General features: G+C 43.2%; 1 protein-coding gene across 3 annotated transcripts in view; it reads right to left on the minus strand.

Moving 5' to 3' along the window:
• Positions 1-238: 238 nt before the first annotated feature.
• The window catches only part of EPHB1 (EPH receptor B1), a 435557-nt gene continuing 421753 nt past the window's right edge, over positions 239-14042 (minus strand). For all 3 annotated transcript variants that reach the window (XM_073674309.1, XM_073674308.1, XM_073674307.1), the window contains exons 13-16: positions 7063-7212; positions 2886-3079; positions 2400-2555; positions 239-959 (exon numbers count right to left, since the gene is read on the minus strand). In XM_073674309.1, coding sequence (XP_073530410.1) covers positions 851-959; positions 2400-2555; positions 2886-3079; positions 7063-7212 — 609 coding nt within the window. In that variant the 3' untranslated portion in view covers positions 239-850. The remainder of the gene's footprint in view (positions 960-2399; positions 2556-2885; positions 3080-7062; positions 7213-14042) is intronic.

The raw sequence follows: 14042 nt of genomic DNA on the forward strand, positions 1-14042 counted from the left end.
CTCATTGTCCCCATCTGTGAGCTGGATCTTTGCTGTGCTGAGCTTCCAAGACAAAGTCTGTTATTATCCCGATTCATTTCCATAAAGAATAGAACGCAACAAAGTCCTCTGTGTTTTTAGGTTTCGTTCCCTTTTGCTTTCTATATACAAACATTGAATCCACAGCTCTGTGTTCTGTGTTTTTAATTTATTCGTATTTCTTTGACATATAGGACACAAAGGTAGACGCATTGTCAGGTTTTTCTTCCTGAATCTTATTTTTTTTTTTTTTTACGTTTTTTCTATTTTTATTTTTCTTTGCCAAAAAAATGCAAGCAAAAGAAGAAAAAAAAAATGTTAGTTCTTCCATACGACTTCATCTTCAATATGAAGACAATCAAAACAATAAAGAGAGAAGATGGAAGTGTGCTCCCTCCCTGATGCAGCAGCAGTGTCAATATGAGGGGATGTGGGGGGCATCCATTCATGGGTGAAGCAGGCTCAATGTGGCATCTTCAGTCTCTTCGTAATTTGTAATATGGTATAATAAAGCACCTTTATTTCCAAATATCCAGTACCTTTGATGTTCACAGTTTAGACTTTCCTACACAAGGTCCCAAGAATATTACATACCAGTCTTCTGCAACCAGTGACTGATATGTTACCTGCTTTTAAATATCATCAGCGCTTCTATTTACGAGACAATTAGAGCATTGGTCTTACAGTGCTGATGGACAGTCCACCATCGACGATGAAGTGTTACCTTCTGAATTGCCAAATTCGTCTTTCCCCACTGCCCAAATGCTTCCTATCTCCAATCAATTCTCTTTCCCTCCCCACCCTCAAGGACTCTCTCACCCATCCCAGAGTCTCATGCTACTGAGGTGGGGGACTGGCTCATTTGGACCCTCATGGATTGAGTACAGTTCAGGATTTTTTTCTGGTGTCCAGCTAGTGTTATTCCTATCCTCAGGAGGTCCCTGAAAAAAAAAAGAGAAACATTTCTAGACAGCTTGTACAAATGATTCATGTGATATACTAGGAACTGATGACTTCTCATAATTGTGTAGATAACCCAAGCATACATACAATGGTGAGACAATGTATTGCACGATCATTTCCAAGTTAGTTATTTGTTCTTTCAAGCAAATTATCATCCATTACTAAATAGATCTCTTAGACCTGATAAGAATATTGTATTCACTTTGAAAATCCATTTCAGAATGGCTGTACAATCCTCCTGACTGACAGCTCCCCAGTGCCCCTCCTCCCTACTGAAATCTCACATTGTTCAGTACAAACTGCAGATATCAGTCAGGCTGGGTGGGTGGGTGAAAACTGAATACAATGGACTCATGAGCTATTTCATTCTATAGCTGGACTAATAAAATGTTCATTCACAGATCAAGATTATAGAGCCATTCTAACACAAAATTTAAAAGAAAATACACCAGCCTCATCAGGTCTAAGTGATCTATTAAAAATGTGAAACCTAGTAAGAGATCCCCTTTAATTGGGTATTCACTTGTACATAAATTATTGCCTATCCACAGTTTACATAACTTGTAGACTGCTGTGCGTCCCATCCCATCCCAGCTACTCATCATCGTAACCCTTCTTCCAGGGAGATGAATTGAACAGCAGGCCAAGTGTGTATCTTTGTCTTCTATCAAAAATCTACAGCATTAATGAAGATAGCAGAGCCATCTACATGACTATCGTCATGGCTAATCAGTCTTGGGGGTGTGGCTGGACTAGGAGGAACTAGGCTAGTAGTCCTGTAGTGATAATCTCCTGCTGATTGTATAACAGCAAAACAGAACCCAGTAAGTGACACATTGATGGAATCAGGGTCTCTGCTCCAACATTATGCTGTTCTCAGATTACATAGAAAAACCTGCTGACATATTCCCTATAACAAATACATCAGCTTTTTTCATATTTGGGCTTGGAAATATGTTTCAAATACAGATGCTCATTCTGGTCAGTTTCTTTACAATATATTTTGTTTTTGTTCTATATTTTTGTTATAAGCCGTCTGCTTTTCATCCACATCTTAGATCCAGTTTTGTAATCTTTCTATAATAAGGATGACAAAAAAAACTTAAGAAATGTGAGCTATGCAAAAACTGACCATGCATTTTTACAAAACAGGCCGTTGATTTCTATACAATAAAAATGGTACCAATACGATATGTTGGAACATGCTGCATAAAAAAATGGAATGCGCGTTATAATGTGTGCATAAAAAACGTAATGTGAATTGAAACCATTGAAATGTATCTGAACGGTTTTAACAATCCTCAAAAATGTAATGAATGAGCTATTACTATGTTTTAATAAACACTTCTAAAACATTGCGTCAGATCACTGGAATCTGCCTCGTCCTCCAACCTCGTCCTCACCCTACACACACTTACTCTGGGGTCATCTGGGCAACAAGCTGCAGGGAGGTAAAACCAGAAGTCAGGAAGTTGTCTCTGTATTGTCCCATCTTGATAGCACTTAGCCAGTCGTCTACTGAGGTAAAGGCTGTAAAGTCGGGGATGGAGCGGTCGAGCAGCGGCTGGGAAGGCCTAGAAAACAGAGGAAGGCATGAGCAGAACATGAGGCTGCTTAAATTACCATAAAGCGATATGAATATGTAACACAATAGCAATAGTCCTCAACCATATGCATTTTGTAAAATAGATGAATATAAAGCTAAACCCATGCAGAAAGAAACCATGATGATGGAAGCTGGAACGCTGGCATGGGTTTTATTTAAGCCTTTGCCGCTATCCCATGACAACCTCAATTGCATAAAATGTCACACTTCAGCTCCCATTAAAAACAAAATGCTTCTCATCAGCAAATCCCATTGCATCTGCAGCTATAGAATATATCATTCCTGCAGCCAGACTCACACAGCAGGGATGGTGGCCACTGTCTTGAGGCTGGCGGGGTTCCGGATCATCTTGTCCAGAGTATTGACAATCTCCCCAAAGCGTGGCCGGCTGTTTCGATCCTTCTGCCAGCAGTCCAGCATGAGCTGGTGCAAGGCAGCTGGACAGTCCATGGGGGGAGGCAAGCGGTAATCCTGCTCGATGGCATTGATGACCTGTGCAGGGAGGGAAAAGTGGTGAGGAAGCAACTTACAATGTAGATGGCTTAACTTCAAGTTAAAAATGATTGAAAACCAAACGACCGTAAAACTGTAAAAGGATCGAAGAATCAATGACTAAACCAACAACCATATAACAAAAAACAGATCTTGCTTATTTCCCCCAGTTCTAACAAAGCCAAAATAATCTTCAATATGCTGAAGAACTCCAATTTCTTACATAATTCAGAGCCAAATTTATCAATTATTCTTTCGTTGATATGTTATTTTCAAATTCAACTCTATTGTGTTTGGAGTCAAAGCTCGACTGTATAGTAAGGCACTCAGCCCTTGATGTGGACCTTTCCAAAGGTCCATGAACTTGTCAAATCCACACTCACTGAACATATAGGATTATTTATAACAGGAGAAGTGAGAAAGAGCTGACACTTCAACTTCCATTGAAATAGAACCTCCTGCCGTGAATAGGTAATTACAACAGGGAATCTACTTAGAGACAGCCACCAAGTCTAGGATTTATATACTAGTACAACTCCCAAGGCAGGGGCTTCCTTTGTTCAAAGGAATTATCTCAGATACTAAGGAGCCAATGGTCAGTGATGAATATTGGGGTTTGCATAGATTCGATATTTGTGGGAGATATATTTTTGGCGTTGTGGTGAAGTGGCTAACGTAACACATTCATTCACATCACCGTAAGGCCGGCCCAATACCTCCAACTTGATATTGGTAAGATGGATGATGCTATCCATTTATTTCATCTCTATAGAAAGGTCACATCATGATAGGTAACATGACAACAATAATTGCCGCCTGGGACTTCCAGAGGCAAAATTATACTGAAAGTTGAGGAAATCATAATCTTCTAAAGACCTAGTACATCCCACGACCAGGACCCCATATGAGCTCACCAGGGGGATGTATGTGGGCGTAACCTTGATCTAATAAAAATCAGAGTTTGGGCTTTTGTCATTTATCAGTTCTGGAAGACACAGTGTTCTGTGGTTCTGTAAGTTGCTCTAAGGAGTTGCTCTAAAGAGTGCTTCTCTCCGCTAAGCTCTGAGCCATTTCCATGACACAGGTTTAGTACTTTTTTTTTGTTATCCCATTTATGTAATGTGAATGTATATACTGTATTGTTTAGTTCCCATTTTGTAAAATCTTTGTATATTTTTTATAAACGCTGCCTACTTTTCCAGATTGGATATATAAAATTTACTAGTTCTGTTCCTCTTGCTCTTTAAACCGCACCCCTAAAGGAATGTGCTATCTCAGCGGGTATCCAATCGGCCTGTATAAACAATTGGTGGTGGCCTCTAGGTCCTTTTGTTATTATGGAGTTGGCAGTGATCGTGTTTGGGTTATATATATTTAGTATATATTTATTCCATGCATTGGAATGAGAGGTATATATACCATACACTCACAGTTCCCCAATAACTAGCCTAGTAGGGAAAACAGCCACTGCCTCATCCATCACTTCTTAGTCAATTGCGTACTTGTCCTGACAATTGGAGGCGGTGGAATTGCGTCCCTTGACATTATACCCCAATTGTACTAATCCCACCATTGAATATTGCTATAGTTCAATACATCCAAGTAGACTTGTATTAATTACTACCCGGCAATCCCCTCTTGTGTAACTACAGTGACTCCGGGAGTGAGGGCAGTGACACAGCCAAGGCTACAGAAGGTTAATCACAGCCGCATACTGTTCAGAGCATTGTTCTGCTCTCCCCTTCATTATATCCGTCGCTCACTACATTACAGTAAGAGCGAAGCATCTCCACCAGCCTGACATATGTTCAAAGCTTCTTCAAGTCCAATTACTTCCCAGCGCACTGGCTGCACTTTCCAATTTTCTTGCTTTATGTGGATTCTTTTCTTCTTTTCCAGCCTGATCCATCTGACACAGCAGTAGTTTCCGTGTTCACCCACCGGTCATCCCTCCCTCCTTTCTCTCTCAGACTTTGATTTTTTTTTTGTAATATGAACATAGCACAAGGGAAGAACAACTCCTCTGCTCCACCTCAACCGTATGATATCAACTCTACGTAAACCACCAGCAGACACCTGTGAGTCACTCCTGGTGGGCCGCAGATATGTATAAGCGGGGAAGGATGTAGTGGATGTGATGAGTAGATGTATGTAATTGGGAGCTAGCCTGGTTTATGAATCGTGAGAGTAGAGCAGGTCCGCACAGATGTATATGAGCATCAGACAGGAGCTTGATAGGAACCATAATGTATATGATCAAATATGTATGTACTTCGAATTGAAGATACTGAATAAATGGAAACAGGTCTGATGTCCCATCATTCTCATCTATACATGAGGTACATGACTTGAAGTGAGATTTTATGTCAAAAGATGCGTGTGTGTGCCAGAGGGCATGCTGCTAGTAGGTAACAAGAAGATATCGCTCATAAGTGCAAAATTCTTACATAAAAACACACAATTGTAGCACGTAATATTATCAATTTTGAGAGAAACTTTTATCTCATATCTTGGAATTAGGGTGCGTGTGGTTTTGTGCTTAAATAAGTTGCACCTTAAATTGTCTTTGTTCTTTCAGACACCTTGATTTGATCTAATAATGTGGTACATTTCTTCATTTAAAATGTATATCATGCTAGCCTTCAAAAAGAGTTTCAAAGTGTCAGCTACTAGGTGTCTTCCTTTTGTCTGACTTTTCATCTACTGCCTGCTGTCAAGTGTAATCCGTCTGTAGCAGCAGAGAGGCAGAGAAGGCTTACAGATAATGGGGGGGGGGGCTTTGTCTCAATAGGAAGAGAAGGGGGTCTTTTTCTTCCTACAGGAAGTGGGTGCAGAACTTTGTCTTTGTATAGGAAGTGGGGAAGGCCTTTGTCTCTGTACAGGAAGTGGAGCAGGTCTTTGTCTGTACAGAAAGTGGGGGCAGGTATTTGTCTCTGTACAAGAAGTTTGGGCAGGACTTTGTCTCTTAACAGGAATTGAGGGGGTCTTTATCTCTCTAAAGGAAGTGGAGATGTGTCTTTTTCTTTCTGTTCCTGCTCTCCTGTCTGTCAAACTTCAAAAAGGCATAATACAAAGGTGGATTTTCAGTTCCGGACAGGCAAGACACTGGACGATGGCAGCAATGCATGCTGGTAAGCTAGGGAAATGAAGATGCAGCACCTATAGTGCTAGCGGAATGCTGTTGAAGTGGAACTGACCACTCTGGAAAAGAATGACAAGACATAGCCTGAAGTTCAGGGCATTTCCCCGACTGATACGTGCACCAAAAACAGTTTTAACTTTTGAATGGGTGAGAGTGGTAAAACCATGATTTTTACAGGTTTTGTGTGAAAAGACAGGTACACCTTAAATTCCTGGATGTACTATTTAAATCTAACACAGGGGTCAAAGGTGTAAGTTTTCTCCTTGTGGAGTGTTACATGCCTGACATGCCTGTGTAAGGAGACTTATAGGCTATTGGAAAATTGAATATTCTATTTGCCTCTTCAGAAATGAAGAGGACTTGGACTCTAGCGCCACCTATTGGAAGTAGCAATCCTAAAAGTCAATATCAACACTTTAACGAGCCTTGCCACATGACTTAGGATAAAAGCCAGTTCCAGGGTGTTGCCCCTCCTAAGCGCAATGCATACAATACATTAATACCCAGTTGTAGAAAAATATCTTCAAGCAGAAAACTAACTTCACCCTTAAAAACTGCATGAACCATTGTACGTGTTGAGTTACAGTTTTCTGAATCATGATATCTTGCTGCATTGTGGGTTTTTGTAAAAATGTAAAAATTGTTAAAAGTGTACGTTTTTCTCCAGTGCATTTTATATCATGCCAATGTCCCGGTGTGATATTTCGTTGCTTATACAAAGTCCCTATCAGTTCTTTGGTTACTAATAATGGCAAGTGCCATGATGACTGGTCATATTATATATATCCCAGCTCACGAGGGCGATAAGTTGTTCATATATCCCATGTGAGTAATAACTTACATCCTGGTTGGACATGTCCCAGTATGGCCTTTCTCCAAATGACATCACCTCCCACATGACAATGCCATAACTCCAAACATCACTGGCCGATGTGAACTTGCGGTAGGCGATGGCTTCTGGTGCTGTCCATCTCACAGGGATCTTTCCACCCTGAAACAAAACATACAACTCATTTACATATATTGCTATTTTAGTCATTCTCTATGTAGACACAGAGGTTGAGATGAACTACAAGTTCTGTTAAAACTGTCCCACATATAGTACTGATACACTGTAAAATACAGGCTAATATTTGTAGGCCACGTACTGAATACATATGTATGACTCGCCCCCTGGGCCGTGGGGTACCCGGAACGAGGCCTTCTGGTGTACGGTTCTGATGGGGGTAGTAGTGGAAACCCGGTCCCGTGGCTCAGGGTGGTCAGACCAATGTTGTGGCAGTCTATTTATAGATTTGTGAATATCCGACTACGCCACCCGTGGATTGCGGTCAGAGATAACCGCCGCTGCGAGGCAGACCGCTGAGGCTGGTGTTGGGGTGCAGCACAGGGGTAGGATAACTCCCCACGGGAAGAGTGTAGCCTCAGGGCAGTGTAAGTGGATGCTGGGGGTGATGGTGCCGGCGCAGCAGAAATCACACAGAGTCCAATGATGCAGTCCAGGGTCTTTTACTCACAGTTGTTATCAAAGTCACTTCTGTCAGCAAGGACTGCCCGAGCCGTGCTGCGTCCACCAGGTGAGGAGCTCGGTCAACCCCCAGGCAATTCAGGAGTATGGCACAGGACCCCCTTCTGTCCTTTCTCTGGCCTCTCGTGCCCCACCAGTGTCCTGACTTCTGTCCGGCTACCGCGGACTGTGTCGGGTAAGCGTTGGCCTTCACTTCCCGCTATCCTATATGGTGCCTGCCTAGCAGGTTTAGCGGGGGGTCGCACCAATAAATGGTCACAACCTCCGGTTCTTGGCTGAGGGTAGATTCGCCTCCACCAACTTAGGGATCCGGTATCTTTCCACAGCCTGACCCTTTCACCCGGTATAATGGGGTATGCAACGGTTGCTGACCGTTCTGCACTCTTAGGGTCCCTGCTGCCTTCTTGTTTCTGGAGCCCTTCCACTCCTCTGTCTCTTCTCCTTCCTTCCTTCTCCTTCTCCTCTCCGGCCCCGGCCTTTTCTCTAGGCCTGCCTCGTGAAGCCGAGCTCAGCCTGAGCCGCTGCTCCCTGTCAGCGCTCTCTCCCTTCTGCTCTGACTGAAGTACTCTCTCACTTAAGATGGCTCCCCTCCTTTTATCTGCTTCCCAGTGTCTGATCTCAGGTGACCTGCACCCAATGAGCTCCTTCCTGTGCTCCAGAAACCGCCCCCTTTCTGCTCCTACACCACTGGGTTCTCTTCCCCATTCCCCACTCCAGCCAGGGACATGGTCAGTTGTGCCGGCAGCTGGGAGCACCATCGAGCTGTCCCCCGGAAATGGGGTGTGTGTGTGTGTGTGCAGCTAACTGAGCCCTGGTCCATACTCCATCCTTACCTGGGAGTGGAATATCACACCTCTGGATGAGGTGCAATACCCCTGTGGCAACCGAGCCCTCGGGGCGCCACATGTACATCCAGCTGCACCAAATGTCAATGCACATGACGGGGGGGGGATTCATTTCCAGAGATAAGAGAAATAAATAGCAACCCCAATGTGCCCAAAAGGATTACTTTTCTGCTGTCCTCAAACTCTTAAAGAGAATCTGTCCACAGGCTTTCCTATGTAATGTGGGAGCAGAATGATGTAGGAGCAGAGACCCTGATTCCAGTGATGTGTTATGGGCTGTGTTATGCTGTTTCAATAAAATTAGTGTTTTATCAGCAAGAGATTATCACTTAAGGATAAACTGCCTCCTTGTCCAATCACGCCCCCACCACTGATTAGCAGCTTTATGTCAATATACACAGAAAACTGCCAATCAGTGGTGGGGGCGGGGTTATGCAGAACTCTACATTCAGAGCTCTGCTAAATCTGTAGCAGAGAAAACTGTGATTCTATCATGACTGCTGCACTTGGTAAACTAGGAGACATATCGCTGGAATCAGGGTCTCAGCCACTGTATCACGCTGCTGTCAGATTACATTGCAAAACCTGATGACAGATTCCCTTTAATTGCAATTAACTCGTTGGACCAGTTGTCTCCAAACTGTAGGTCTTTAACTAATCTCTCAGAACAAACTAAGACTAGTAGTTTCCCAACAGCTAGAGAGCTGCAGGTTGAAGACCACTGACCTAAACCACCCCAAACCCAACTCTACTGTCCAACTCCTTCATATCACTTAGTCACTATATTTTTCTTGCATCATGAGCAAGGAAGCTCAGTATGGAAAATATTAAGAACCGTGAGTTTCCAATAGATTAGATCATTGTAGTACATGGAACTGTACAAGACCTTGGATAAAAAGTACATTTTAAATGCAAAAATTAAAAAAAAATAGAGTTACATAGTAATATTGAAATGGCACATGTCCATCATGTCCAGCTTATAATCCTATTGTGTTAATCCAGAGGAAGGTAAAATCCCAGTGAGGCGGAAGAATAGCGCCCCAATTTAAGGAAAAATGCCTTCCAAAAGTGGAAATGTGAACAAAATCCCATCTTTTGAAATCCACTCCAGTGTCCATAATATTATACTCTTCCAAAAAGGTAACCGGGACTACATGTGAATTTTTATATATGGGACTTTATGTACAACTAACCAAAATGGAATGCTTAGAACAGGGATGTCAAACTCAAACACACAAAGGGCCAAAATGAAAAACTTGGACAAAGTCCCCGGCCAACCAGAGTACAGTATAATGGGTCCCACAACGTCCTCCATAAAGAATAATAGGCCCCACATAGTCCTCTATACTGAATAATGAGCCTCACATAGTCCTCCATACAGTATTGTGGGCACAACATAGTCTTCCATACAGTATAATGGGCCCCACATAGTCCTCCATACAGAATAATGGGCCCCATATAGTCCACCATACAGGATTATGGGCCCCACATAGTCTTCCATACAGTATAATGGGCCCCACATAGTCCTCCATACAGAATAATGGGCCCCACATAGCCCTCCATACAGTATCATGGGCCCCATATAGTCCTACATACAATATATTGGGCCCCACATAGTCCTCCATACACAATAATGGGCCCCACATAGCCCTTCATACAGTATCATGGCCCCACATAGTCCTACATACAGTATATTGGGCCCCACATAGCCCTCCGTACAGAATACACAATAATGGGCCCCACATAGCCCTCCATAATGTATCATGGCCCCACATAGTCCTACATACAGTATATTGGGCCCCACATAGTCCTCCATACAGAATAATGGGCACCACATAGTCCTCCATACAGAATAATTGGCCCCACACAGTCCTCCATACAGTATTATGGGCCCCATATAGTCCACCATACAGTATAATGGTCCCCACATAGTCCTCTATACAGTATAATGGGCCCCACATAGTCCTCCATACAGAATAATGGGCACCACATAGCCCTCCATACAGTATCATGGGCCCCACATAGTTCTACATACAATATATTGGGCCCCACATAGTCCTCCATACAGAATAATGGGCCCCACATAGTCCTCCATACAGAATAATGGGCTCCACATAGTCCTCCATACAGAATAATGGGCCCCACATAGTCCTCCATACAGTATCATGGCCCCACATAGTCCTACATACAGTATATTGGGCCCCACATAGTCCTCCGTACAGAATAATGGGCCCCACATAGCCCTCCATACAGTATCATGGGCCCACATAGTCCTCCATACAGAATAATGGGCACCACATAGTCCTCCATACAGAATAATGGGCCCCACACAGTCCTCCATACAGTATTATGGGCCCCACATAGTCCTCCATACAGTATCATGGGCCCAACATAGTCCTACATACAATATATTGGGCCCCACATAGTCCTCCATACAGAATAATGGGCCCCACACAGTCCTCCATACAGTATTATGGGCCCCACATAGTCCTCCATACAGTATAATGGCCCCCACATAGTCCTCTATACAGTATAATGGCCCCGTATAGTCCTCCATACAGTAAAATGGCCCACATAGTCCTCCATACAGAATAATGGGCCCCACATAGTCATCCATACAGTATAATGGCCCCCACATAGTCCTCTATACAGAATAATGGGCCCCACATAGTCCTTCATACAGTATAATGGGCCCCACATAGTCCTCCATACAGTATAATGGCCCCCACATAGTCCTCTATACAGAATAATGGGCCCCACATAGTCCTTCATACAGTATAATGGGCCCCACACAGTCCTCCATACAGAATAATGGCCCCACATAGTCCTTCATACAGTATAATGGGCCCCACATAGCCCTCCATACAGTATCATGGCCCCACATAGTCCTACATACAGTATATTGGGCCCCACATAGTCCTCCGTACAGAATAATGGGCCCCACATAGTTCTCCATACAGAATAATGGGCCCCACATAGTCCTCCATACAGAATAATGGGCCCCACGCAGTCCTTCATACAGTATTATGGGCCCCATATAGTCCACCATACAGTATAATGGTCCCCACATAGTCCTCTATACAGTATAATGGGCCCCACATAGTCCTCCATACAGAATAATGGGCACCACATAGCCCTCCATACAGTATCATGGGCCCCACATAGTCCTACATACAATATATTGGGCCCCACATAGTCCTCCATACAGAATAATGGGCCCCACATAGTCCTCCATACAGAATAATGGGCCCCACATAGTCCTCCATACAGAATAATGGGCCCCACATAGTCCTCCATACAGAATAATGGGCCCCACACAGTCATCCATACAGTATTATGGGCCCCACATAGTCTTCCATACAGTATCATGGGCCCCACATAGTCCTACATACAATATATTGGGCCCCACATAGTCCTCCATACAGAATAATGGGCACCACATAGTCCTCCATACAGAATAATGGGCCCCACACAGTCCTCCATACAGTATTATGGGCCCCACATAGTCCTCCATACAGTATAATGGCCCCCACATAGTCCTCTATACAGTATAATGGCCCCGTATAGTCCTCCATACAGTATAATGGCCCCACATAGTCCTCCATACAGAATAATGGGCCCCACATAGTCATTCATACAGTATAATGGCCCCCACATAGTCCTCTATACAGAATAATGGGCCCCACATAGTCCTTCATACAGTATAATGGGCCCCACATAGTCCTTCATACAGTATAATGGCCCCCACATAGTCCTCTATACAGAATAATGGGCCCCACATAGTCCTTCATACAGTATAATGGGCCCCACACAGTCCTCCATACAGAATAATGGCCCCATATAGTCCTTCATACAGTATAATGGGCCCTACATAGTCCTCCATACAGTATAATGGCCCCCACATAGTCCTCTATACAGAATAATGGGCCCCACATAGTCCTCCATACAGAATAATGACCCCACATAGTCCTTCATACAGTATAATGGGCCCCACATAGTCCTCCATACAGTATAATGGCCCCCACATAGTCCTCTATACAGTATAATGGACCCCACATAGTCCTTCATACAGTATAATGGGCCCCACATAGTCCTCCATACAGTATAATGGCCCCACATAGTCCTCTTTACAGAATAATGGGCCCCACATAGTCCTTCATACAGAATAATGGCCCCACATAGTACTCTTTACAGAATAATGGGCCCCACATAGTCCTCCATACAGTATAATGGCCCCCACATAGTCCTCTATACAGAATAATGGTGCCACATAGGGGTGGTGGTTCTGGTGTCGCAGGCCAAATAAAACTACCCTGTGGGCCAGATTTTGCCCACGAGCCAGAGTCTGAGATGTATGGCTTAGAACTTTAACAGTTGTGTACAGTGAATTGTGTACAAAAACATCTAAAATTGTGTTTTATGGGTTAGTCTTTTCTAATATTACTTGGAATAGTGATAAGTTACAATAAAGGTCCACAAGAAAGGACACAACAGACCACAATGACGAATTGTACATTAGATGCCACAAGAGGTGAGGTGGCAGCTCTCAGAAGCAACTTTATTAATATTGCTGCTTATTCCAAGGGCAGAGAAAAGCTTGACTTGAGGAAATGCATTTAATCTAGTGTGATAAAGACATCTCATTCAGGCCCTCACCATATCTACTGAGCAATGAATTCTCCTCCGCATCTGACTAACACAAACTGAAAACTGCTTTATTCAATCATCACTTCCGAGAAATGAGCTATGCATTATGGATAGGGTTTAGATGGGATTACAGGATGCCAAAAAAGTAAAAGAAGGGGAGAACGAAAAGAGTAACAGGGGAATATATAATGCTGACCAGATGTGAGCTGAGCTCAGAGACAAATCAGTTTTAGTTAACCAGGCCGCCTCCGTGATGTTTGTGGAGCAGAGATCTGGTGTTATCCATTGTCAGATGAGGTTTGGATAGCTGGGTTCTTTTATATACAAAAGATTTATTTCTAAGGCGCCAGCTCTTTGGTTTTATTATTATTTGTCCAAATAAAATGTCTCATAGTTTACTTCCAATTACTGGAAAAGCAGATAAATCATCAATGCAGATATCCAACAAAACTGATTTATGATTGTATAGATCACTTCTTCTTTATGATCCTGCCAATAATGCAGCTAGAATACACTCACATATAAAACCGAAACAACTAAAAAGTGGAATAAAAAAAATAAAGTCAAGGTCAGGAACTTTTTGTGCACATGCGTAATAGGTAACAGAGGTAACAGGCATATCTGGGCCCAGGTATCTGAGGAAGCCCCTCTGCCACAATTGTGAACGAGTGTTGTTACAAACGCTCATTAACAGGCTAAACTGATCTTTTGAGCAGTGTACAAGATCATCATTCTCGGAGTTGTATCGTCCGGTGTAATCAGGACTCACACTACTGAGAACTATGGCAGCCTATGTGTACT

Source organism: Phyllobates terribilis, unplaced genomic scaffold (genome assembly GCF_046119375.1).
Source record: "Phyllobates terribilis strain yellow unplaced genomic scaffold, ASM4611937v1 Scaffold_3__8_contigs__length_932513732, whole genome shotgun sequence".
NCBI classification, from domain to species: domain Eukaryota; kingdom Metazoa; phylum Chordata; class Amphibia; order Anura; family Dendrobatidae; genus Phyllobates; species Phyllobates terribilis.